The sequence below is a fragment of the Sapajus apella genome, unplaced genomic scaffold (assembly GCF_009761245.1).
Source record: "Sapajus apella isolate SASKATOON/1434 unplaced genomic scaffold, GSC_monkey_1.0 scaffold219, whole genome shotgun sequence".
In the NCBI taxonomy this organism is placed as follows: domain Eukaryota; kingdom Metazoa; phylum Chordata; class Mammalia; order Primates; family Cebidae; genus Sapajus; species Sapajus apella.
The window spans coordinates 201,967-228,065 of record NW_022437159.1 but is presented as its reverse complement, the minus strand read 5'-3'; the positions used below and the strand labels follow the sequence as shown (position 1 = coordinate 228,065).

Here is a 26,099-nt window from a genome sequence, read left to right as displayed (position 1 = left end):
TTTTAATTAGCTATGGTGGCACGTGCCTGTGGTCCCAGCTATTATTCAGGAGGCTGAGGTAGGAGGATTGCTTGAGCCCAGAAGGTCAAGGCTGCAGTGAACCATGATTGTACCATGGCATTTCAGCCTGGACAGCAGAGTGAGATTCTAGATCCTATCTCAAAAAAAAAGTCCTAAGAGAGCACGTGCACTTCAACATGCTCTTTTCCAGCCAACAAAGTCGGTAAGGCAATAACAGGCTGAATAAGAGCAACTTTTACTACTTCCGTTCCGCTCTGTGACATTTGCCATTGACTATCAATGAAATGTATCAGGTTCTGTATAACGTTGTGCTTTATATGGTCCTAAGTAGAATTTCACTCCCCTACACAAACTGCCAAATGTTTTCACAGAGCAGGGGATACCTGACTCAGATTAATCTCTGGATTATTATTAATTTCTGGAAAATCACCCTACACTGCAAGCACAGTGCCCATCTGTTGGAAACCATGCATAATGTCTCTGGAATATTCTGTAAGGATCCAAAAAGACACAAAAAGAAAACGGAAAGGATGACACCACATGGTTCTGGAATGTTCCTGACAATGTCTGAGCAGTTTGAGCCTGGTTAGTAACAAGAGCAAACAGCATGAGGGGCAGAAGCCCAGCTATGCTCGAGGCCTTCAGGGCATGTGGGTGGCTAACGAGGGTTCACTGCTGCACACTTTCCTTCTCTCTGTTTCTCTCATTCCTGTGTTGCCAACATCTTCGCACCCACGTCCCAGGAGAATGTGCGGGTGAAGTCTGCTAAGCCCCGTTCTTCCTCTCCTGAAGATTCCCAGTGGCCTCCCACTCTGAGTCTCTTTTCCCTTCCTCTCTGGCAGCTCCTGACTGATGGCAACAACCTAACAACAGACTCGCTCTGGGTATGCAGTGCCAGGCCTCATTCTAAGCTGTCTGCATGTGTTAACCCATTTGATCCTCAGAAAAATCTCATGACACTGCTACTATCAGAAACCCCACTTCACAGGTGGAAAACTGAGGCATGGAGGATAAGAACACGTGTGAGGTCATGGAGCCGGTAAACTACAGAGAATTGGACCACGCGGCCTAGATGGGAAGTTACATGCTTTACCCCTGGGTCACACTGCCTCTTGATGTGCTTTATTTTTCTCATTTTTTTTTTAATTTTATTTTTTGAGACAGAGTCTCGCTCTGTCACCCAGGCTGGAATGCAACGGCGTGACCTTGGCTCACTACAACCTCCGCCTCCTGGGTTCAAGCAATCCTCCTGCCGCAGCCTCCTGAGTAGCTGGGATTACAGGTGTGTGCCTCCACGCCCAGCTAATTTTTGTATTTTTAGTAGAGGCAAGGTTTCGCCATGTTGGCCAGGCTGTTCTCCAACTCTTGACCTCAAGTGATCTGCCCGTCTCAGCCTTCCAAAGGGCTGGGATTACAGGCGTAAGCCACTGCACCCGGCCCCCTTGGTGTGTTTTAAGTGGAGCCAACTCTTTGCAGACCGCCTGCCCATGACTGGCCAGCCACCACTGGGGCAGGGCTGAAGTGATCACCTACTACTTGTGCCCAGCTATATTTGTTCTCTCTTCTTCTGGGAAAAGCACCCTAATTTTTCATGAAGAAACCACCCTCCCCCACATGCTTCTGGTATTGCCAACCCTCCCCCACCTTTGTCTCCTCTGGTTCTAAGAATAGTCGCATGACCCACCAATGACCTAGCCCATCAATGTGTCCCATGCTCCAGGTCAGGACAACTTGTCAAGGAGAGAAACCTGCCCCAAGCCAGGAAAATTGGGGTCCTTAAAAAAAATTTTGGGACTTAAAAAAAAACATGGTAAAATACATGTAACATAAACCTGAGCATTTTAAAGCACAAAGTTTTGAGCTTTTGCACATTTACCACGTTGCACAACAACCATCCCCTCGATCTACTTCCAGGACTCTTCATCTTTCCAAAGAGAAACTCTGTGCCCCTCAAACAGTAACTCCCTGCATTAGTGTGTCCAGGCATGGCCTCAAAAAGGTACCACAGACTGCAGGGCTTACACAACAGAAATGTGTTAAGGTATTGACAGGCGGATTTCCTTCTGAGCACATGGCTCGGAGATGTTGTCTTCTCCATATGTCTTCACGTGGCCTGCCCTCTGCATGGGTCTCCATATTCAAATCTCCTTTTATTACAGGGACAGCAGTCACTAGGGCCCACACTAAGGCCTCATGTTACCTAATTGCCAAGGTAACATTGTTATCTCCAAATATAGTCCCATTCTGAGGCCCTGAGGGTTAGGACTTCAAGATATGAATTTGGGAGGACACAATTCAACGCATAACATTCCCCATGTCCCAATTCTGAGACTTTGGGGAAAGAGCAGTGCTGTAACGGCAGCAGCTGCTGAGCACATGTCATATACACCTGGAGCTATACTGGTGGCCTCCTGCCCAAGCAGAGGTCATTCCAGGAGTGGCTGTCTGAAAACAATGCAGAGAAGAGTGGAGAGGGGAGAGACCTGAGCCCAGATGGACCTGAAGCCAGCTGCACCTCAGACCTTTCCATCTCTAGTTGTCTGCATTAATACGTTTCCTTTCTTGCTTTATTAGTGCACGATGATCAGAACACTAATTAATGTTCTGATGCTTGTAACCCAAAGAGTGAGTTACTGCAAGGGCCAGCATGACCCATGGCTGCAGGACACGCAGATGGGACCACAAGGTAGCTATTTACAAGGCAGAGTCAAGATTCAAGTCCAGGTTCCCAGGCACCACAGTGCTGACCATCACCTGTTTCTTGGGATGCCCCTGAGTCATGACTGTCCACAGCACGGTGGAGGCTGGGCCACGGGGCAGCTCCCAGGGGCAGACTTCAGGGCCCATCTGGCCAGAGCCCTCCCTGCAGCATCCCATGTTTGCTGCACTAAGCTCAGCCTCTCCCCACAGACTGAGGGCTCCCTCTGTCCTTCAGTCAACACCCTCAGGCCTGCAGCGTGCCTGGCAAAACAAAGCACGAGGAAGTCGGGGGAACAGGCTACACAGCAGGCCGCCTTCCCTCCATCGCACAACAAATGCAGCCCTGTGTGAACAACACAGGGCTGGAAATGACCCAAACATCCTTGTGGGGACTGGCCAAGTGCATTACAGGGCATCCCAACAGCACGCCCAGATTCCATCCCTGGACCAAAACAAGGTAGCACCTACCTCTGATACATAGACAGGCACAGACCACCCGAAAGGGAAATGGCAAACCGAAAAAGGCAGCCCATGCAAGACAATGTGGGATAATGCGGGATGCCCGCTGAGTTTAAAAAAAAAAAAAAAAAAAAGGAGTTACTACTTTAAATTAAAATTAGTTGAAATGGGCTGGGCGTGGTGGCTCATGCCTATAATTTCAGCACTTTGGGAGGCCAAGGTGAGTGGATCACTTGAGATCGGGAGTTCCAGACCAGCCTGGCCAACGTGGTGAAACCCTGTCTCTACTAAAAATACAAAAATTAGCTGGACGTGGTGGGGGGCACCTATAATCCCAGCTACTCAGGAGGCTGAGGCAGGAGAATCACTTGAACCTGGGAGGCAGAGGTTGCAGTGAGCCGAGACTGTACCACTGCACTCCAGCCTGGGCAACAAGAGCGAAACTCTGTCAAATAAAATAAAATAAAATACAAAGTAAAATAAAATAAAAGAAAGACACAGGGCTGCCGCAGCAACAAATTGCCACAAGCTCTCCCAGTTCCAGGGGCCAGAAGGTATCTGTGGTGTGGGCTCCTCAGGAAGTGTCCCTCCCATACCCCTCCGTAGCTCTGGTGGTACCAGCATTTTTGTGCTCCTTAGCTGGCACATGCGGCATGCCAATCCCCACTCTGCCATCACCTAGCTCCCTGGTCTGTGCATCTCTGTCTCAAATCTCTTCTTGCCTTTTCTAAGGACAATTGGCACTGGATGTAGATGCACCCTAAATGCTGGATGACCTATTCTACCTTGAGATCCTTAATGATACCTACAAAGACCCTATTTTCCAAGGTCACATTCACAGGTACTGGGGATAGGACTTGGACATACCTTTTAAGGCCGACAGGATTCAACTTACTACACTATTTCACTGAGGAGGGGTGCAAGGCTCGCTAGAGCCAGCTCACATTGGGCCCCCTCCCAGTCCTCCTGCCAGCAATATCCATTGGTTGGGGCGAGAGAGAAGCCCCTGCCACCAGGCTCAGCCTTGCCATGGATGGCACACCCAGAAGAGCCGCACCTCCTCTGGCCTTGCTTATATGCCTGCTGCATGCTAGGATCCAACAAAAGATTCCGCTGACTCCCCGGGCCACCACACAGAAAGCTGTGGCCAGCTCTAATCAGACTGGAAGCCCCCACTGCAGAAGGTGGTCTGCATCTCCACACTCCAAAAGCCCATGGGACACGCTGAAGCCTTGGAGCCTTGGAGCCCGGGAGAAGAGAAATGAGTTAAGGCTTCTGGTGTTAGAGACAAGGGCCTCTGTTCTATTTTTTCTTTGAGATGAAGTCTCACTTTCTCACCAGGCTGGAGTGCAGTGGCACGATTTTGGCTTACTGCAACCTCCACCTCCCAGGTTCAAGTGATTCTCCTGCCTCAGCCTCCCAAGTAGCTGGGACTACAGGTGCAGGCCACTATGCCCATCTAATTTATATATATATATGTGTATATATATATATATATATATATATATAAATATATATGTATGTATGTGTGTGTGTATGTATGTGTGTGTGTGTATATGTATATATATATATACATGTATACATTTAGTAGAGATGAGGTTTCACCATGTTGGCCAGAATGGTCTCAATCTCTTGACCTCGTGATCCACCCACCTTGGCCTCCCAAAGTGCTGGGATTATAGGCATGAGCCACCGCACACGGCCCAGGGCCTCTGTTCTTTATATGACAAGGGGCTCATGTGCCTGCCTGCTGGGGTTTTGTGTCAATGAGGGCTCCAGTCTAAAGGGCTCAAGCAAGTGCTCCGACTTGAGGTGACAGGAGAGAAAGTGCAGGCATAGACACAAGTGTGCAGAGGGGTCTGGCTGGGGTCACCGTGCTGCACCCCAGGACCACACTGACCACACCTGCCAGGACGTCCTCCATCACAGCCTGTGGCCCCTGGGACAGCATCAGCACAATGCTGATGGCCAGCAGGGGCTCCCCAGGGAGCAGGGGAGCCTACCATGCCTTCTTCTCAGTGGGACCGGAGGCTTTCACCAGGCTTTCAGTCCCCATGGTCTTCCCAAGACCTTCTTGGGGCTTCTTTCTAGAGGAGTTCAGGACCCCCATTCCCTGTGCCCTGCTCCTGAGGGAAGGCAGGACACAGCCCATGTGTAGTCACTGACTAACTTATACTTTCTCCATAATCTCAGAAAGACGCCCCAGAGCCTGCTTCAAGATGTTATTTACTGATAAAGACTCTCAGTGCTAGTAAGGGGCAGACCCAAGATGGGGCCCCACTTCTGATTGACCCAGGAGCTCCATGCCAGCTTGTGGCCCCTTCTCCCACTGCCCATCATCATCAGTCTTGGGGACTTTTCAAGCCTTCTGTCAGTAACAGCAAGAAACCCATCTCATGTCATCCACATCCAATCTACAAATATAAATAGCCAAAACCAAAATTTCACTTGGGCATTTTTTATTCCAGTCTTTTCTGCTAGTTCACAATTTCACACTAGTGGTTGCTGACAGCAACCCACTAAACTGATTGGGTATCTCACAAATGGGGTGTGACTCCAGTTCAAAGAACACATACAGGTATGCATCCAAACAACACTCAGAAAGAAAGAGGGGGAAGAAAAAGAAGAATAGTTCCCATTTTACAGATCAAGCAAAAATCCATTTGTGGATGTGATTTTTTTCTCCCATTTAATTGCAATTTCTGACTTACTGATCTGTGAATGGAGTCATTCCCGTGTCAAATCCTCTTTCTCTTATTAAAACTTCAGGGGTCCTATAAAGGCTAGCTCAAGCTCAACCATAAAAATCTTCTCCCACTCAGCCCTTGGAGACAGAATTTTTATACCATGAGATCCACCTTTGCAGAAATCCTGGGGGCATCTCCCAACCCTGGGATGTTATCAGTGAGTTTGGTTTCTGGACCACTTGGCTAATGGAAAGAATGACAGTGAGGACAAGGTACACTGTGCAGCTCCCGTGTTCTCAGGACCAATAACAAATGTCACCTTTCTACACGTTGAGAAGTCGGAGATACATCACAATTTTCCACTCATTCACTGGTATTAGACACCATCCTAAGGCAGGGTCATTCCAACCCTGAAAACACCAGCATTAGAGATCACACACTGGGTCATGGCCTGTACAAAGCCCTGCTGAGGACAGCCAGGAAACCTGTTATAAGCCTGGAGTTGAGCCACATGGATTAGGAGGCAACAATTTCCGGTTTTATTCACAGCCATCTTGGTCTACACCAGCAAAACCAAAGAAAGTCCATGATAATTTGAATAATTCAGACCTCGTTTCCTGTTTCCTTCCTCTGCCTCCACCGAAAGAAATGAAAACAAGAAGCCCACGTCCACCAGATTATTTATCTGCCTTCCGCATGTTTGACATAGCGCTCTGATCGCAACACTGGTGCGGCCGGGCGACTGGGACTCCAGACTGTCGTCTCCTGTCAGTTCACATCCCATCAGTTCACACCCATTTCTCCATCTTCGAAATGGGCCAGCTGCTACTTCCCTACAGTCTTAAGTCTTTTCTTTTTCTTTTCTTTTTGAGACCAAGTCTTGCTCTGTCACCCAGGCTATACTGCAGCAGCATGATCTCGGCTCACTGCAACCTTTGCCTCCTGGGTTCAAGCCATTCTCCTGCCTCAGCCTTCCTAGTAGCTGAGATTAACAGGTGTGCACCACACCCAGCTAACTTTATTTTTTTTTTTTGAGACAGAGTCTCGCTCTGTCACCCAGGCTGGAGTGCAATGGAGCGATCTCGGCTCACTGCAACCTCCGCTTCCCAGGTTCAAGCAATTCTCCTGCCTCAGCCTCCTGAGTAGCTAGGACTACAGGTGCCCACCACCACGCCTGGCTAACTTTTCTATTTTTAGTAGAGACAGGGTTTCACCATGTTGGCCAGGCTGGTCTTGAACTCCTGACCTTGTGATCCGCCCGCCTCAGCCTCCCAAAATGCTGGGATTACAGGCGTGAGCCACGACACCCGGCCCCTGCCATCTAAGTCTTTAAGCAGCTAAGTCATCTCTAACAATATCTAAGCTCCTCCACCAATACCACCCAGCAAGCTGAGTCAGTTTACTTTGCTGGAAAGTGACCAAAGAGCCTGCCAGGGACAGCGTGGGAAGAAAGGCCTTAGGACAGTGCACGAATACGACAGCCTGACCCCAGTCAATCTTCTGGACCATGCTGTTCTCAGCAATCCCAAGCAAATGGCGCAAGTCAGGAGGCAGAAGGGAGCTCAACCTCCACTTACCTGGGGGGCAGACACATTCAGATGGGGCTTCCCGAGCAGTCCGGAGCTTCACTAGTCCATCCAACTTCTGAACCGGAAAGAAAAAGAAAGAAAAAAAAAGAACAGAGAGAATGAGTTTCAGAACAGAGAGGGGTAAAAGTGGAAACATCAGCAAAAACAAATGTAGGCAAACCATCTACAGTGCTGGGGGTGTCTTCCAAGCCATTTCTCAAAAGATCGTTACATTCTATAGGGAATTTTAGAATGAGGAAAAACAAACAAAAACACGAAACAGTTACTGGTGAGTCCCTGAAAAGAAGGTGGCAGGTTTCTGCTTTGTTACCGCATTTTCTTTTTCTTTTCTAATTTTTTTTTTTTTTTGAGACAGTCTTGCTCTGTCACCCAGGCTGGAGTGCAACCTCCACCTCCCAGATTCAAGCGACTCTCCTGCCTCAGCCTCCTGAATAGCTGGGATTACAGGCACCCGCCACCACACCCCGCTAATTTTGTATTTTTAGTAGAGATGAAGTTTTACCATGTTGGTCAGGCTGGTCTTGAACTCCCGACCTCAAGTGATCCACCTACCTTGGCCTCCCAAAGTGTGGCGTGAGCCAACGCACCCGGCCCAGCATTTTGAAATATAATACCAAGAGTTAAAAACGACAGGGGCCAGGAATAGTGGCTCATGCCTGTAATTCCATCACATTGGGAGTCTGAGGCAGGTGGATCATGACGTCTGGAGTTCAAGACCAGCCTAGCCAATATGGTGAAACCCCATGTCTACTAAAATTACAAAAATTAGCTGGGCATGGTGGCACAGCCCGTAGTCCCAGCTACTCAGGAGGCTGAGGCAGAAGAATTGCTTGAACCTGGGAGGTGGAGGTTGCAGCGAGCTGAGATCGTGCCATTGCACCACAGCCTGGGCAACAGAGTGAGACTCCATTTCAAAAAAAAAGAAAAACAACAACGACAGAAACCGCACCCTGCAAGTCAAGAAAAAGCCACAGTGACCACCAGCCTTCAAGGGAGGGAGGCTGGGGCCAAGGGAGGCCTGGGAGGGCAGATCAAAGTTAGTCCTCCAGGCAGCTTTCTGCACGTGCAAGGCCATCCCGTTCACACCTGGGAAGTCCTGAAACCCCATGGCTGCAGCCCCTCTCACCCCATGGGCCTGAGACCTGATGGCCTGGACTGAATCACCCTGATGAAAACATTTTTCTTTTTTTTTTTGTTCTTTGTTTTTCATTTTTCTTTCTTCTTCCCAGTGGGGATCCTTGGTCTAGAAAATTTGGTTCAGTAAAATTTAACAAGAATCCCTACACATGCCCAGCCCTGTGCTAGATTTGGGTGAAAGGAAAAGAATTACCACAGAAAGAGGGTCAAAAGGCACAGCTCCCCTACAATGCTAATTCGAAGGGACAGCTCTGGCACACTCGTGGTCCTATGGAACCCTACAGGCAGCCCTGAGGCCAGAGCAAATGGTCCCTGCCTCACAGATGAGGAACGCAGGCTTGGAAAAGAAAATTTGTTCACCTGAGTGAACAGTGTAGAGCTACAATCAGAATGAGGGCTTCATGTTCAAACATTAAATGGTAATTTTTACGCACTGCTTTAGAGGAGGGGAGAAGGGCACCCCTTGGTCTTGAACTCTTGACCACCAAGCCTGGAATTTGCGCAGAGGACATGACCCCAGACAGGCCCTGTCTGACTCTGGCTGGAACAGCCCAGGACCAGACTTCACCAGGGCACCTCCAGCCACCAGAAAGGCACTTCAGAGTTCCACTCCACCTCCCACTTCATCCTCATTTTACACATGGGCAACAAGAGGCACAGAGGGCTAAGCTGATCCTAAAACAGGAGAGGTTACCGTGATGACAGCAATACCAGGGCAGCCAGAGGGTGCTCCAGGGGGCACGTTTAGGTGCACTTACTTCTCCATCATCACTGCACTCCCCAGCCCTGGTTCTACAGGTTCTTGGCTTGCCCTATAAATTGGAACCTGGCGAGGCGTCTGGATGCCAGGCTCTCAGCTACCCCCAGGGACTGGAACTGCCACTCACTCCTGCTCTCGACTGGAGCCACCCAGCTATCCCACGGTGACCTTGTGAGCAGCCTGGGCCAGCCCCCAGCCTCCAGAGGCCCCCTGCAGCCTGTGGGTGAGAGCTGTTCCACCCAGGAGCAGCAGACACCGCCGCTACTCATCTCCACTTCCAGCAGGGCTGGAGTCCATGAGGGCTTGAAGCTTCTGCACAGAGTGGAGCACAGTGGCCACACTGGTCCCAGTTGAATGTGGGGCCCCTGCAGAAGCTGTAGGCTTGAGCTGGACCTCAGAACTCACTCTTTTTTTTTTTTTTTTTTTTTTTTTTTGAGACGGGGTCTCACTCTGTCATCCAGGCTGGAGCGCAGTAGCGCCAATCTCTGCCTACTGTAGCCTCCACCTCTCAGGCTCAAGCAATCCTCCCATGTTCAGCCTCCTGAGTAGCTGGGAATACAGGCACACACCACCACACCCAGTTAGTTTTTAATTTTTTGGTAGAGATGGGGGTCTCACTATGTTAACCCAGGCTGGTCCTAAACTCCTGTGCTCAAATGATCCTCTTGCCTCAGCCTCCCAAAGTGCTGGGATTACAGGCATAAGTCACCACACCCAGCCAGAACTTACTCTTTTCCCCATTGTATTTGCAGATATTAAAGCATATTTCAAAATCTACTTGGAGAAGAAACCCAACATTTTAGTTTAAGCCTGTCAATCTGTGTAAGTAGCTCTCATCTGTTTTTATCAGTGCTAGACAGGACAGAAAGGTCTTCCACACTAATTTCATTTTTTAAACAAAAGCATTTCATGCCAAAAACAATTCGCCTTTAACAACTGCTGTCACACTAGGGCTACTGCTATCACATCTGAACCTCTCTCCCGAAGGGGGAGGACTCTGTCAACTATTGATAGGAAACACAATTACTTTTAAGCTCCTCTCACCTTAAAATAAAAAGCTAGGTGGTAAACTATTGATGGAAAAAAAAAATGGACTGTTAATGCTGGCAGACGGGATGATAGGTTACTGGGATTGCTTTTCTTTTGCCATCTATCCTAACTCCTCTAGTGCTTTTGTTTTTCTAGATCTGCAAAGTTTTCTCTCCTGGACCCCTCCCACCCCCATCTCCAGGCCCCTCACTTTCTGTGGCCTGACTCCTATGAATACAAAGTGAAATGTTTGAATTAGAAACCCAATCTCACAATCCTTTACTTCATGTTCTTTTTTTTTAATCCTAAGAAAATATCCCTTTGTGTCCAGGTTTGTAAAAATGACTTAAAAGCATTCAATTATCTGGCAGCACCCCCAGCATCTGCAAACAATATGGTCCTGGTTTTACATATGCAAACAAGTCCTGACTCTAAAAGTAAATAAAGGATGAGTTTCTGAGAAAAGACCAGAGACTTTGGGCGAGTTCCCTTCTAGAAGTACTGGGAAGGAGAACTTGAAGTCTGGGGGAAGGGTGGCAAGAGCTCAGGGAAATCCTGGTTTTCAAAAAAGCATTCAGGACGTGGTCAGAGGATACGTTTATGAATGGTCTGTTGGAGCACGAGTCCTGAACACTTCACCAGATGTACTGCATCCTCAAGTGGTTTTGTTCTGAGGAAATACAGATTAACATACAAAAGTAAGATGCAATGACTTATTCCTGTAAAATGCTGTAAATAAGACATTTCTATCCTTTGACTAAAAATTCCTACTCTGGGGAGTGTATCCTAAGGAAATAAATCAGCAGAAGCAAAACACGATATTCATGAAGAAGTTGCACTGCAAAGCAGTGGGAATGGTTTAGTGAGAGATGTGGCATCCCTTGATGAAACCGTCACATCAGGAAATAGCATTATGAAGACTGTGTAGCAACAAGGAAAAATGCTTATGCTACAATAAATAAAACGTCTACATCGATGTCAAAACGCAGACATGGGGGAACAGCAACTAACAAAACAACCCAGGTGGGTGTTGGAATAATGGTGATTTACTTCTTTCTGGGTTGTTGTAATATCATCTTCTCAGTGAAAAACAAACAAAAAAAAACCTGAAAGTAGAAGAAACAATGAAGTCTCCCTGCTGAGGGCAATTTTGGAGTGACGGATTCCAGCTCCAGGATCCATCCTGTGAATACGCACACCACAAACACCAGAGGATAGGCTTGCCAAGAACCAAATGCTGACCACAGGCACAGCTTCTCTGCCCTCCCTCTACCTGCTTACAAAGAGCCAGTTCAGGCCTTCTCACCACCACCAGCAACCAGAGGAGACTCCCTTTCCTGACCCCTTTAAACGTTCTCTTTTGATATCTCACCACAATGATGATAATGATAAATACAACTAAAGTATTATTATCAAGACTTGATTACTTACTATGGGCCAGGCACTGCACCAATTGCTATATCTATTCCTCCTGATACCCCCATGAGGATGGGATTCTTATTATATCCATTTACACATGGGGAAACTGAGACAGAAAGAGAAATGTCAGGGCTAGACTTAAATCCTGGTAGCAACTGACACCGATCACAAGGCATGGCAACCTCTGCTCATGAGTAATGTTCATATCTACAAAAACATTTTTAAAGTTGCCTTTGGGACCAGGTGTGGTGGCTCACACCTAATCTCAGCACTTCGGGAGGCCAAGGTGGGAAGAGCACCTGAGGTCAGGAGTTTGTGACTGTCCTGGCCAAAATGGTGAAACCCCGTTTATACTAAAAAAAAAAAAAAAAATTAGCCGGGTATAGTGGCACATGCCTAGAGCCAGAACTACTGAGGAGGCTGAGGCAGGAGAATCTCTTGAACCCAGGAAGCAGAGGTTGCAGTGAGTGAGATTGTGCCATTGCACTCCAGCCTGGGCAACGAGAGCAAAACTCCGTTTCAAAAAAATAAAATATAAAGTTGCTATCAGAAGCCAAGCAATACATGACTCGGAGAGAAACCAGTACAGTGTTTGCAAACGGCTGGGAGACTGACAGGAATTAACTTCAAGGGCAGCACGGAGATTAAGGGTGACAGAATTGTTCTGTGTGGTCCTGGGGTGGTAGACACATGATTATGCATTTGTCAAAAACCACAGGACTGTCCTTCCCGGAGTGAACTGTAATGGATACCAATTACACACCAAAAATCAGGATGCTGGAGAAACCCAGGCTAGAATAACAAATCTAACTATATTAAAACTGTATGACATAACCTCGCTGAAGGTTGGGGAAAAGTGTAGCTGAGCTAAGTAGTTGCAAAATGGTGTTTTCATTGAAAACTCTAAGGCTGGCCAGGTGTGGTCGCTCACGCCTGTAATCCCAGCACTTTGGGAGGTGGAGGTGAGAGGATCACCAGAGGTCAGGAGTTCAAGACCAGCCTGACCAACATGGTGAACCCCCATCTCTACTAAAAACACAAAAATTAGCCTGATGTGGTGGTGTGCACCTGTAATCCCAGCTACTTCGGAGGCTGAGGCATGAACATCACTTGAACCTAGGAGGCAGAGGTTGCAGTGAGCCAAGATTGCACCACTGCACTCCAGCCTGGGTGATAGAGTGAGACTCTGTCTGAGAAAAAAAAAAAGAAAAAACTCTAAGGCTGAAAACAAAAGGAATCTGATGTAAACACTGTACACTAGGAGGTAAAGTTGTTTCTCACAGGGATTCAGGTTAAAAATTTTGAAACTACTTTATATACACATTAGGGTTGAACACATAAGTAAACTATGTGTAATGAAAGCCAGGTTTCTCACCATCCAAGAAAGAAGTTACAAATAAGCAAAGGAGGAAAGCTACAATGAACCCTATAGTGCTGAATCAGAATCAGAGACATCACTATGAGGTCATGTTCATGTTCTGTATACAGATAGATACATATAGATACATACAATCACAGATATGTGCATATAGAGGGGTTAATATACATGTTTACTATATACCCTCCATCTGCAGGGAAGGTCTACAGTCATACCCTCGTAGTAACAAGCACACACAGTACCCAGATCTTGGTCTCTATCATTCTCCACTAAAAGGAATCAGGGCTTCTTGGAGAAATGAACAATTCTAGGGCCAAAGCAGAAAAAAAACACAAGAGGAGCCTGGAGTCTTACAGTGCCAGAAAGTAAAGATGTGTTTTACAAAGGGGCTGGGGTCAGGGGCACTTGTCAAATAAACATAAAAACCAACCTGAAAGGCTGGGCTCAGTAGCTCACGCCTGTAATCCCAGCACTTTGGGAGGCTGAGAGGGCAAATTACTTGAGGTCAGGAGTTCAAGACCAGCCTGGCCAACATGGTGAAACCCTGTCTCTATTAAAAATACAAAAATTAGGCCGGACACAGTGGCTCATGCCTGTAATCCCAGCACTTGGGAGGCCAAGGTGGGCAGATCGCCTGAAGTCAGGAGTTCGAGACCAGCCTGACCAACATGGAGAAACCCCATCTCTGCAAAAGAAATAAAAAATTAGCCAGGCACAGTGGTGCATGCCTGTAATCCCAGCTACTTGGGAGGCTGAGGTAGGAGAATCACTTGACCAGGTGGTGTAGGTTGTAGTGAGCTGAGATCATGCCACTGCACTCCAGCCTGGGCAACAAAAGCAAAACTCCGTCTCAAAAAAAAAAAAATTAGCTGGGCATGGTGGAGCACGCCTGTTATCCCAGCTACTTGGGAGAGTGAGGCACAAGAATTGCTTGAACCCAGGAGATGAAGGTTGCAGTGAGCAGAGATCACGCCACTGCACTCCAGCCTAGGCAGCAGAGCAAGACTTCATCGCCAAAAACAAACAAACAAACAAAAAACCAAAGAACCAACCTGAAAGAGCTCAGAATGGCCAAAGCTAGAACAATTTAAGCAGCAAAATAAATAATGTAGTCTTTATAACCCAAAGACTATGTTAAATATTCTTGAGTCTATAGTGATATAAATGATTGAATAAATAAATGGAGAGGACACAAAACTTTCTTACAGAATCCCAATTAATATATGTAAACACTTCTCCCTTCCCAGAGGTGAAGCTAACTTCCCCTCTCCTTAATGTGGGCTAGACTTAAACAGTAACTTCATAATGGAGAAATGTGGCAGATTTCCCTTCCCTTAACCAAGTGATCAAAATGAATGTCACAGGGATACCTCATGCTGGCCCCACGGGCCCTCTGAGAGGATGCTATGAACATGGCAATCCACCTCAGTGGTATGCTTACCAAATGCTGCTCATGAGAAGTATTAGACTATCCCAGACTTTGGAACATTCCACAAAACACCTGCTCACTATGTCTCAAAACCGTCAAGGCCATGCAAAGCAAGAGAAGACTGAGAAATGGTCATAGATCAGAAGAGACTAAGGAGACAGCACAATAAATGCAACGTGTGTCCTAGATGGACCCTGGAATAGGAAAAGGACATTAGAGGAAGAAATGGGTGAAATCTGAATAAGGTGTAGTTTAGTTTTGTTGTTGTTTTGTTTTTTTTTAAAAAAGGGTCCCGACTTGGTGGCTCACACCTATAATCCCAGCACTTTGGGAGGCTGAGGCAGGTGGATCACAAGGTCAGAAATTTGAGACCAGCCTGGCCAACATGGTGAAACTCCATGTCTACTAAAAATATAAAAATTAGTCGGGTGTGGTGGCACATGCCTATAGTCCTAGCAACTCGGGGGGCTGAGGCAGAATCGCTTGAACCCTGGAGGCAGAGGTTGCAGTGAGCTGAGATTGCACCACCTCACTCTACTCTAGCCTGGGCAACAGAGTGAGACTCTGTCTCAAAAAAAAAAAAAAAAAAGCAGAATCACAAAGATCACAAAGTCATTTACCACCAACTAAGACACAGCCTTGTTATTTTTTAGAACAGATGTATTTTTTAATTGAAATGAAATTCACATAACCATTAATATAAAATTAGCCATTTTAAAGTCAACAATTCAGTGGCATTAAGTAGATTCACACTGTTATACACTCACTCCCTCTATCTACTTTCAAAACACTGGCATCACCCCAAAAGGAACTCCTGTACCCTTTCCTCCCTAACCGCAGCCCCCGCAACCACCAGTCTGCTGTTTCTGTGGATTTACCTATTCTGTATATTTCACATAAGCAGAAGCACACCACCTGTGATTTCCTTTCCCTTTGTCTGGTCCCTTTCACTCAGCATGATGTGTCTGAGACTCATCCACATTGGCATGGATCATTCATTCCTTTTTATGGCTGAATAATATTGCATTGTGTCTATACTATCATTTGCTTATCCATTCATTGATGAACATCTGGGCACCTTCCACCTTTTGGCTCTTGTGTATAGTGCTGCCGTGAACATGAGTCTACTTTTATTTGAGTATCTGTTTTCAATTCTTTGGGGTATAAAGCTGGGAGTGGAATTGCTGGGTCATATGGTAATTTAATTTTTTGAGGATCCCACCAAACTGTTTTCCACAGTGGCTGAACCATTTTACATTGCCATCAGCAACATATGACAGTTCCAATTTCTCCACATCTTTGCCAAAAGATCCTAGTGGATGTGAAATGGTATATCATTGTGGTTTTGATTTACATGTCCCTAATGATGACTGATGTCGAGATGCTTTTCATGTGTTTGTTTGTTGGCCATCTGTATATCCTGTTTGAAGAAATTCTGTTCAAGTCCTTTGCCCACGTTAAAATTGGGGTGTGTGTAGTTCTGTTGTTGAACTGTAGGAGCTCTTTACAGATTCTGTATACTACATCTTAATCAGATATAGGATTTCTGAATATTTTCTCACATAACAGATGCATTGCTGATCAGGATTCTAATGATCTGCAACCAAGATGCAATGTGAGTGTGCTGGTGGAAGTGTTCCTACGATCTTGTGCTGGTCTTCACATTAGTCCTTATTGAGATTTTGCTACAGTAAAAGTAGACTATTGTTACTAATGTATTTGATCTGATCCTCTTTAGTTAACAGTAATTGTATTAGTTTTCTATTGCTGTATTAACAAATGCCACAAAGTTAGCAGTTTAAATACACATTTACTATATTACAGTTTCTGTGGTCAGAGGCTGGGCATAACTGCAGCTGGTCTCTGCTCAGGGTCTCACAGGCTGAAATCAATGAGTCAGCTGGGGGTTTCTTCCTGGAGTTCGGAGTCCTCTCTCAAGCTCATGTGGTTCCTCGTGGTTTAGCAGGAAGGCCCCATTCTCTTGCAGGCTGTTGGCCAGAGGCTTTCAGTTCCCAGAGGCAGTTCAAAGTTCCCCACCATGCAGCCCCTCCACACCCCTTAATGCTGCGCATCCCTGACTTCAGGAGGGGCCCAGTTCCTTTGAAGGGCTCACCTGGTTAAGTCAGGCCCACTGAATATTCTCCTTTTTTACTAACTCAAAGTCAACTGATTCATTAGTAACTTAATCATAGGAGGATAGCCCATGATACCCCCAGGTTCTGCCTGCACTGCAGGGGAGGGAATTGTAAAAAGTGTGTTCACCAAGGAGCAGGAATCTTGGAGACCATCTTAGAACTCTGTCTGTCACAGTATGGTAGTTAATTTCTTTTTCTTTTCTTTTGAGACAGGGTCTTGCTCTGTCACTCAGGCTGCAGTGTAATGGTACCATCATGGCTCACTGCAGCCTCAACCTCCTGGGTTCAAGTCATCCTCCTGCCTCAGCCTCCCAAAAAGTTGGGACTACAGGTGTACCAAGTCAGGCTAATTTTTGTATCTTTTGTAGAGACCAGATTTCATCATATTGTCCAGGATGGTCTCAAACTCCTGGGCTCAAGCGATCTGCCTGCCTCAGCCTCCCAAAGTGCTGGGATTACAGGCGTGAGCCACTGTGGCTGACCTAATTTCTTACTTTTGCCAAAGGTACTATACTTATGTACATATATACAGTATGTTTTTCTACAAATCTAACATCACCCCCACATTTTAAAAATATCGCATCATGAATTTACACTTCCAGGCAAGATAGAGTGACAAAGACTAGCTTTGCCCTTCCACCTAAACAACATCAACAGCAAAACCCACAAATGTATTCCTACATATAAAACAGTAATTTTGAAGACACTAGGGCCAGGCAGGCAAGGACAGTCATCTTTAAGACAGGCAGCAACTGCTCCGGCTTCCCACCCGGGGAGTGACCAGGCTGAGCACATGGAGGGGTGCATGGGTGATGCCTGGCAGCCACCAGAATTGAAGACATGGGGCTTGGAGCCAAGGGACACCAAGGCAGTCAGAGTGTGCAGAGCAGAGGACTGGAAAGATGATAAAAATCTGCTTAGAATTCCCTTCGAGTAGGAGGCAGAGGGTTAATCAGCCCCTGTGGGCAAGGAAACTCCTGAGGTCAAGGAAAGAACCACTCAAAAGGATTCCAGGGCACTGCAGACAGCATTCACACAGGGGCCGGGAGAATGCTCATTCCCACCAGCCAGCCAAGTAAACCTCATAATGCACTGAGAAAGTACTGAGAAGAGGCCTGGCACAGTGGCTCACATCTGTAAACCCAGCACTTTGGGAGGCCAAGCCAGGCGGATCACTTGAAGTCAGGAGTTCGAGACCAGCCTGACCAACACGATGACACCCCATCTCTACTAAAAATACAAAAATTAGCCAGGTGTCGTGGCGCACACCTGTAATCCTAGCTATTTGGGAGGCTGAGGCAGGAGAATCACTTGAACCCAGGAGGCAGAGGTTGCAGTGAGCCGAGATCTCACTGCACTCCAGCCTGGGTGACAGAGTGATCAGAGTGAGACTCAGTCTCAAAATAAATAAATAAACAAACAAAATAAAATACTGAGGGGAGCACCAAGACGGGCCCTGCCTTGCTGGTAGGGAGTAATTAGCCCTAGCGCCCAGGTTAAACACTGCTCTAGTCCTACCTAACAGATCCTAACAACAAGACCCTAAAGGATTAAACTATTTCCAAGTAACTTAATTGTGGCATCACAAAGCCCAGGAATATATATACAAACACAAAAATATTCAGCGTCTTGTGAGGTAAAATTCATCATGTCTGGCAAAAGATAAGAAGTTACCAGCAGGAAAATAGGCCCTATAACAAACAGAAAAGTCAATTAATTGAAACTGGCCCACAACTGCCACAGAGGTTAGAATTAGCACACAAAGACATTAAAAATAATTATTATAACTGTAACGCATATGCAAAACAAGCTAAGTAGAGACAACAAAGTATTTAAAAGACCTAAACTGAGATTCCAGAAGTGAAAACTACCATGTCCGAGATGAAAAATATGGTGGAAGGGATTAATGGCAGATGAGACGTTGCCAAAGAAAAGATTGTAAACTTGAAGACAGCAATAGAAACTGTCTAAAATGAACATACAGAGAAATAATTATTATTTATTTATTTATTTATTTATTTTTTGAGACGGAGTTTCACTCTTGTTACCCAGGCGGGAGTGCAATGGCGCGATCTCGGCTCACCGCAACCTCCGCCTCCTGGGTTCAGGCAATTCTCCTGCCTCAACCTCCTCAGTAGCTGGGATTACAGGCACGCGCCACCATACCCAGCTAATGTTTTGTATTTTTAGTAGAGACGGGGTTTCACCATGTTGACCAGGATGGTCTCGATCTCTTGACCTCGTGATCCACCCGCCTCGGCCTCCCAAAGTGCTGGGATTACAGGCTTGAGCCACCGCACCCGGCTGAAAGAATTATTTTTAAAAGGAAAAGACAAAGAAGAGAGCTAGTGAACTGTGGGACTTCAAGCAGTCAACATATGTGTAATTGGAGTCACCAAAGAAGAGGTGAGAGAAAGAGCAAAACAGAAAAAAAAAATTTTGAAGAATAGTCAAAAAGTGTTTTCAAACTTGGTGAAAATTGTAAACACACAGATCTAAGAATCACAATGAAATCCAAGCACAAAAAAAAACAAGAAAACGACACCAAGATAGATCATAATCGGATTGCTTAAAACCAGTGATAAAGAGAAAATCATAAAAGCAGTCAGAGAAAAATGACATATATATGAGCAACTGGAATTGTCCTACACTGCTGGTGGGAATCTGAAATGATTCAATGGCTTTGAGTGACATATATGATTAAAAAGTTAATCATATACCTATCATATGGTATATGCAATGGCTTTGGCAGTGTCTTAAAAAATTAATCAGCTGGGTGCGGTGGCTCACGCCTGCAATCCCAGCACTTTGGGAGGTTGAGGCGGGTGGATCAGTTGAGGTCAAGAGTTCGAGACCAGCCTGACCAACATGGAGAAAGCCCATCTCTACTAAAAATACAAAATTAGCTGGGCATGGTGGTACATGCCTGTAATCACAGCTACTCTGGTGTCTGAGTCAGGAGGTTCAATTAAACGTGGGAGGTGGAGGTTGCAGTGACCCAAGATTGCACCATTGCACTCCAGCCTGGGCAACAGGGGTAAAACTTCATCTTAAAAAAAAAAAAGTTAATCATATACCTATCATATGTTCAGCTAGTCCACTTCAAGGTACTTACATCCAAGAGAAATGAAAGTATAAATCCATACAGGAACAATCCAAACATCCATCAATAGCTGAATGGATAAACAAATTGTGGTATATCCATATAGCAAACTAATACTCGGTAATGAAAAAGAATGAATTAACTATTGTGGAAAAGCTGTTATTTGTATAACCACTACAAAAACATATCAAAGTATCTCTCAATAACTATGCTGAGTGAAAGAAACCAGACTAACAAAGAGTGTGTTATTCCATCCAGAGAAAAATCCGGAAAATGAAAAGTAATCAATACTAACAGAAATCAGTGGCACCTTGGTGGCAGGCAGGGAGGGATGGAAGGGAGAGAATTGAACGGGGCAGGAGAAGACTCTGGAGGGTGATGGATGCATTCCCTGTCCAGATTGTGGAGAAGGTTTCATAGTTGTGCACAGATGCCAAAATGTATTAAGTTGTACATTTTAAATTTGTGGAGTTCACTGTATATCAATTATACTTAAAAAAAAAAAAAAAAGAAAGACAAACAACAAAGATCCCAGGCAGGGCTTCCATAGGCTTGGCAGGGTGGTGAAGTGTGTGTCCTGGGGACAGAAGGCATCACACTGAGCTTCAGGTTTCACCTGGTTTCGGTGCCAGGTAAAGCCCCTGGCAGAGTCATGTCAAAGGCCAATTGTGAGAGCGTCTGGCCCAGCCACGGCACTTGGCAGGAGCTTCCTGGCTTTTCTCTAAGGAATGTGGGTTTAATCAGTGACTCCCATTGGCACACTGAGTGACTCTTCCAAATCACGTCAGCAAACACATTTCCTCAAGGGTCCCTGCTTGGTCCTGAAATACAGGAACATGTTTTGAAAGGGTCGGTCTACAAACAATGAGGATTCCTCAGTAATCCTCATTCGCATTCCCATTCATTATTTTTAAAATCATTTTTTGTACAATAATTTTGTAATGTTTGTAAAATAATTTTGTACAAAAAATAATTTTGTATAACTATTTTGTACTCACAGCAGCTTTATTAATAATAACCGAATACTAGAAACAACTCAAATGCTCATAAACAAGAGAATGAATAGTGATATAGTCATATAATGAAATACTACTCAATATTACAAAGGAAAGAGTTGACACATGCAAATACATGAATAAATCTCAAAAGCACCATTTTAAGTAAAAGAACCACATAAAAGAAGACATACCATAATACAGAGTTCTTTTTTTTTGAGACAGAATCTCATCTTGTCACCCAGGCTGGAGTGCAGTGGTGCGATCTCGGCTCACTGCAACTTCAGCCTCCCATTGTTCAAGCAATTCTCCTGCCTCAGCTTCCCGAGTAGATGAGAGTACAGGTGCCCATCACCACACCCAGCTAATTTTTGTATTTTCAGTAGAGACAGGGTTTCACCATGTTGGCCAGGCTGGTCTAAAACGCCTGACCTCAAGTGATCCACTCACTTCAGCCTCCCAAAGTACTAGGATTACAGGCGTGAGCCACCAAGCCCGGCCCCCAAGGGTTCTATTTACATGAGGTTCTAGAACAGGCAAAACTAAGCTATTGGTAATAGAAAACAAGATGGTGGTTACCTCTGGGTGGAGACAAGAAAGGGGCATAGGGAACTTTCTGAGGTGTTACACATATTCTGTACTTATTGGAGATGTCAGTGATATGGGTGCATATATTTGTCAATATCCATCTAATTCTACACTTAAAATCTGTGATTTTATTGTGTGTAAATTGTAACTCTATTTTTTTTTTTAAAGAGAAAGAACAAAAGAAAAAAAGTAAGTCACAGGATGTGGAGGGAAATTCTCAGTGGAATCCCGCAAGAAAACCATGCCAGCACCTCAATTTGTCCAAGCATTCTACTTCCCATGGAGCTGGATGACTCCACAAATAATGCTGTCTGTGGCACAGATGCCAATGAAAAGGTTGCTTCCAGGAAATATTTGGAAGCTGCTTAAATGGTCCTTGCAAGGAGACACTCAGATAATATAAGTTGTCTCCCTGGAAATATACACACTCTGAAAGAGAAGCTTACTCCAAAAGGGTGGGTCAAAAATACAGCATTCTGTTTCTTGCTGCAATTGGTTTGAAGGGTCAATAAATATAAGACAATCTTCCCACCGAATGAATGCCAAACACTGAAGGTATTCAGGAGCTTGGCATCTCTGAGTTGGAGAGAGTAAGGACACCATCCACCTGACATATCCTCAAACCAGAGACCCTTCTCCAGCACTCCTGCTGAATAGGAATCCAGCCACTGGCCGGATTCGACTTGTGCGATCAACACCTCCCAGCCCATTCATTTGGGACAACTCTTCATTTGCTTTCAAGTTCTTAGCAGTCATTAACCAGCCATCTTCATCCTGGTATCTTTCACATGTCAGTCACTTTTTTACCTTCAGAAGAAGGATAGGACAGCTCCACACAGCTCCGTACCTGCATTCTTAGGGTCAAGGGGAGCCAGGCTGGTCATTTGATCCACCCTTTTTCAACACCACTTCTTGTCTTATGAGTGCTGCAGAAATATCCACCAATGATGAAAAGAAAAGTGTCCTCCTCTAGGAAATAGGAACCCCCAGGTCCTAACTACTATCCTGGGAATGAACTCAGCTCCAAAACTAAGGGATAACTGAACAGCTAGTAAGGACCTCCTAACCTCAAAATCAACCCTTCCTGGCCGGGCATGATGGCTCACGCCTATAATCCCAGCACTTTGGGAGCCTGAGGCGAGTGGATCACGAGGTCAAGAGATCGAGACCATCCTGGTCAACATGGTGAAACCCCGTCTCTACTAAAAATACAAAAAAAAAATTAGCTGGGCGTGGTGGCACACACCTGTAGTCCCAGCTACTCGGGAGGTTGAGGCAGGAGAATTGCTTGAACCCAGGAGGCGGAGGTTGCAGTAAGCCGAGATCGCACCATTGCACTCCAGCCTGGGTAACAAGAGTGAAACTCCTCCTCAAAAAAATAAAAATAAAAACAAACAAAAAATAAAGTGCAGTATTTCCTAAGGAAAGTCACATATTCAGCTGCTTATTAACAACATCTTGTTTTTCATGTTAATCTGCCATTCACAACACACTCCCATGTGTTACCTCATTTGACCCTCACGAGGAGCTTCCGCAGAAGAGAATGTATTACTATTATTATCACTTATCTTTTTGGAAGATAAATCTCAAGCAGTTCCATGGCTCATCTAGACCACCTAGATGGGCAGCAGCCGAGCCAGAACTAAAAGGCAAGTCTTCCCAGAGCAGATCCAGTGCTCCTTCCATAGCCAAGGCACCTGACACCCAGCCCTCACTATTTGAGTGGAGAGGTTACTGTTGAGAGCAGAAACGGAACGCAGGACGGTTCCTGGGAAAGGCAAGAACACAAGGGCCATTGCGTTGAGGGTGAGGGGAAGGGGCTCAGGACAGGAAAGAAGGGGGAACCAGGCCCACCTTCACTTGCCCCAAGTTTTGCCAGGCAAATCTGTCCTCAGAGAAGCTCGCATACACCAGGTGTTCAGAATATGACTGCAGCCACACCTACTTCACAAGTCTTCCGAGCCAGCAGGTCAATCCACTGATTCCTCTAATAGCAATGGATAAAAACCCATCCCATGTTGGCCTGGACAGTGACACCCAGAGGGGCTGGAAGGTCACGAAGCCGCTGTGTTTTTGGCAGTCCCTCAATTGCCCTTCAGACTCTGTTTCTCCTCACGCAGCAAGTCGATGCTGGTAGCACCAACTTACAGCCGTGGAGGTGATTTTGCAAGTGTATTTGATACAAGCGAAGTTCAGTTCCCTACAGCCTGCTGGCTGGAAGAGTCTTGCCTTCCAGCCCAATAGCCCACTGGCGTTCCCATTCAACATTTCTCATCAATATTTCTCAAAGACACACATGGCTTCTCAGAACCTGCCCTCCAGGGTTCACCACGCTGGGCTGGCATAGAGACGAAATGCAGGCGCGGGGGCAGGGGTGGGGATCGGGCGCGGGGTCGGGGAGGGCCCGGGATGTTCCTGATCCTCGAGCCCTCTCCCCATCACAGCCGCGGTCTTCTCCCCAGGCCCTGCGCGCCAGGCCCTGCAGAAAGCCCCAGCGGGTCCCTCGGGGAGTGCCTGAGCTTCCCCATACAGCGCCACGCCGAGGTGGCGGTGGCTGAATCGTGTTCCCGCTTCACGTGGCGAAGTCCTCACCCCGAAGCCTCCGGATGCGGCTTCCAGTGGAGGCGGCTTTTAAAGAGGCGGATGAGGTGGAACAGGTCGTTGCGGGGCCCTAATGCAACAGGGCTGGCATCCCGAGAGGAGGAGACGCGGCCTGCACGGTGGGACCACCAGCCTCAGGGAGAGGAGTCGGGAGGAACCAGGCCCCGCCCGGACGAGGGGCCCCGGAGCCGCGCCCCGGGCTCCCGACCACCCGCGGGCCCCCCGGACGGCAGAGCAGGGACCCGCTGGGCCTGGAGCGCTGGTCTGAACGACAACAGAAAGACCCCAGCGGGGACTCCTCAGGCAGATGCCGGAGGCCCAGGGCAGTGGCGGGACTGGGGAGGCAGACGCCAGCCTCTGCAGGAAGGGCCGCTCCCTCGGCGCTGCGCTGGGGACCAGGGGCGGCGGGTAGGAAATTCCCGCAGGGCTGGCCCGGCAGAGCGCCGGCGCCGCGCTGCTCGCCGGATCCAAAGCCGAGCCCAGGTCGCCTCCCGTGCAGGCGTGGGGAGGGCGTAGGGAGGGGCGGCGCTGCCCCGAGGCTGCACTGGAGGCGGAGGTCTGGCGCCCGCCGGCCGGGATCCACAGACTGGAGTGCCAAGGGGGCGCCTCCGGCTGTGCTGCGCCCCCGCAGGGCAGCCCCGAAAGGGTCGTTGCTCCGTCCTCACTAAGACCGAACGAGGTGGACTCTATCAGCCCTTTTCCAGAAGAGGAAGCCGAGGTTCAGAAAACTCAACTAGTTTGTTCCAGGACACCGGGACAAAGGGTTCAGAGGCAGCTCTGGACTCAGACCCAGCTCTGGACTCAGACCCAGGTCTCCCAATTCTAAAGCCCACGGCATGAGCCGTCAGGGCCCAGCTATGGTGGCTTTCAGGGAAACTTGGACGGGATAACTTCCAGAGTGAGACGATAAGGTGGGTACCTTATAAACTCTCACTTCATAAGTGAGATTCCTGTACAGTGCCCACACAGCACGCACACATATGTGCATGCACACACACACCCACACGTGCATGCACACACTAATGCACACACCCACATGCATGCACACACACTAATGCACACACCTGCATACACACACAGGCATATTTTTATGCATATACACTCATAAACAACACACACATGCATGTACACACGTGCACTCGTACACCCACGTACACACACATCCACGCATGCATACTCCTGACACACACACACTTGCACACTCACACTAGCTCACCCTCACACACACTCTAGTCCCCTTGACATCATGGGAATCTTCCCTTCTTGACCGCACCACAACCCTGGTCTGAAAACAAGATGCTGTGAGTGATAACAGCCCATGCGTCACACAAAAGGCACAGTTAAATCCATGAACAGATCCTGTATTTTTTGTGTGATATTCCTCCCAGGAGGCCCAAAGTTGAGTAGATTTTATTTAAACTGTCCTTTCAAATACATTCTAATTGCTTTATGATTTGTTTCACAACTCAAAGTTGGAAAAAATTCCATTTTAGAAGTTGCCATTACCCATTTGCAAGCATCGCCTTCCTGACCCCAAATTCCGTGGCTACATCAGGAGAATAGATTTTTCTCATTTACCAATGTGACGGGAAGCAGATGTGGGTGAAGCCTCTAGCTCACCGGGTGAACCATGAGCATTTGGCCATGTTGCTGCCATATTTCATGATTACAAAAACAGACTTTTTTTTTTGAGACGCAAGACTTCCTTCTTAACTAATTGATTAGGTGTTTGTATGCCCTTTCACAATGACAAATCTATAAAATTATTTTCATGAATATTTTTTTATTTTGGTCATAATTATGACTTTTTAAAATCAATGGAAAGTCTCAGTCTGTTCAAATGATAAACCAAAAAAATGGGCTCATGAAACTAATTCAGTCTTTGCATTTCTTCAACAACCAACTCACAATTCTCTGCTCTTTGACTCAGAGGCTGGACATGTGTTAACAGCTTTTTTTGATTCTGTATGGTCTTAACAGGATGGCAGAAACCCGGTGTTAAAAGAGTTTTAAGGTCAGCCATGTAACCATGGGACCTCCTCTGATTGGCAAACAGATGTAGACATTCC

General features: G+C 46.7%; 1 protein-coding gene across 6 annotated transcripts in view; it reads right to left on the bottom strand.

Annotated features, from left to right (window-relative positions):
* The window catches only part of COL23A1 (collagen type XXIII alpha 1 chain), a 355,575-nt gene that overhangs the window by 318,493 nt on the left and 10,983 nt on the right, over positions 1 to 26,099 (bottom strand). For all 6 annotated transcript variants that reach the window (XM_032270901.1, XM_032270900.1, XM_032270903.1 and 3 more), the window contains exon 2: positions 7,445 to 7,511. In XM_032270901.1, coding sequence (XP_032126792.1) covers positions 7,445 to 7,511 — 67 coding nt within the window. The remainder of the gene's footprint in view (positions 1 to 7,444; positions 7,512 to 26,099) is intronic.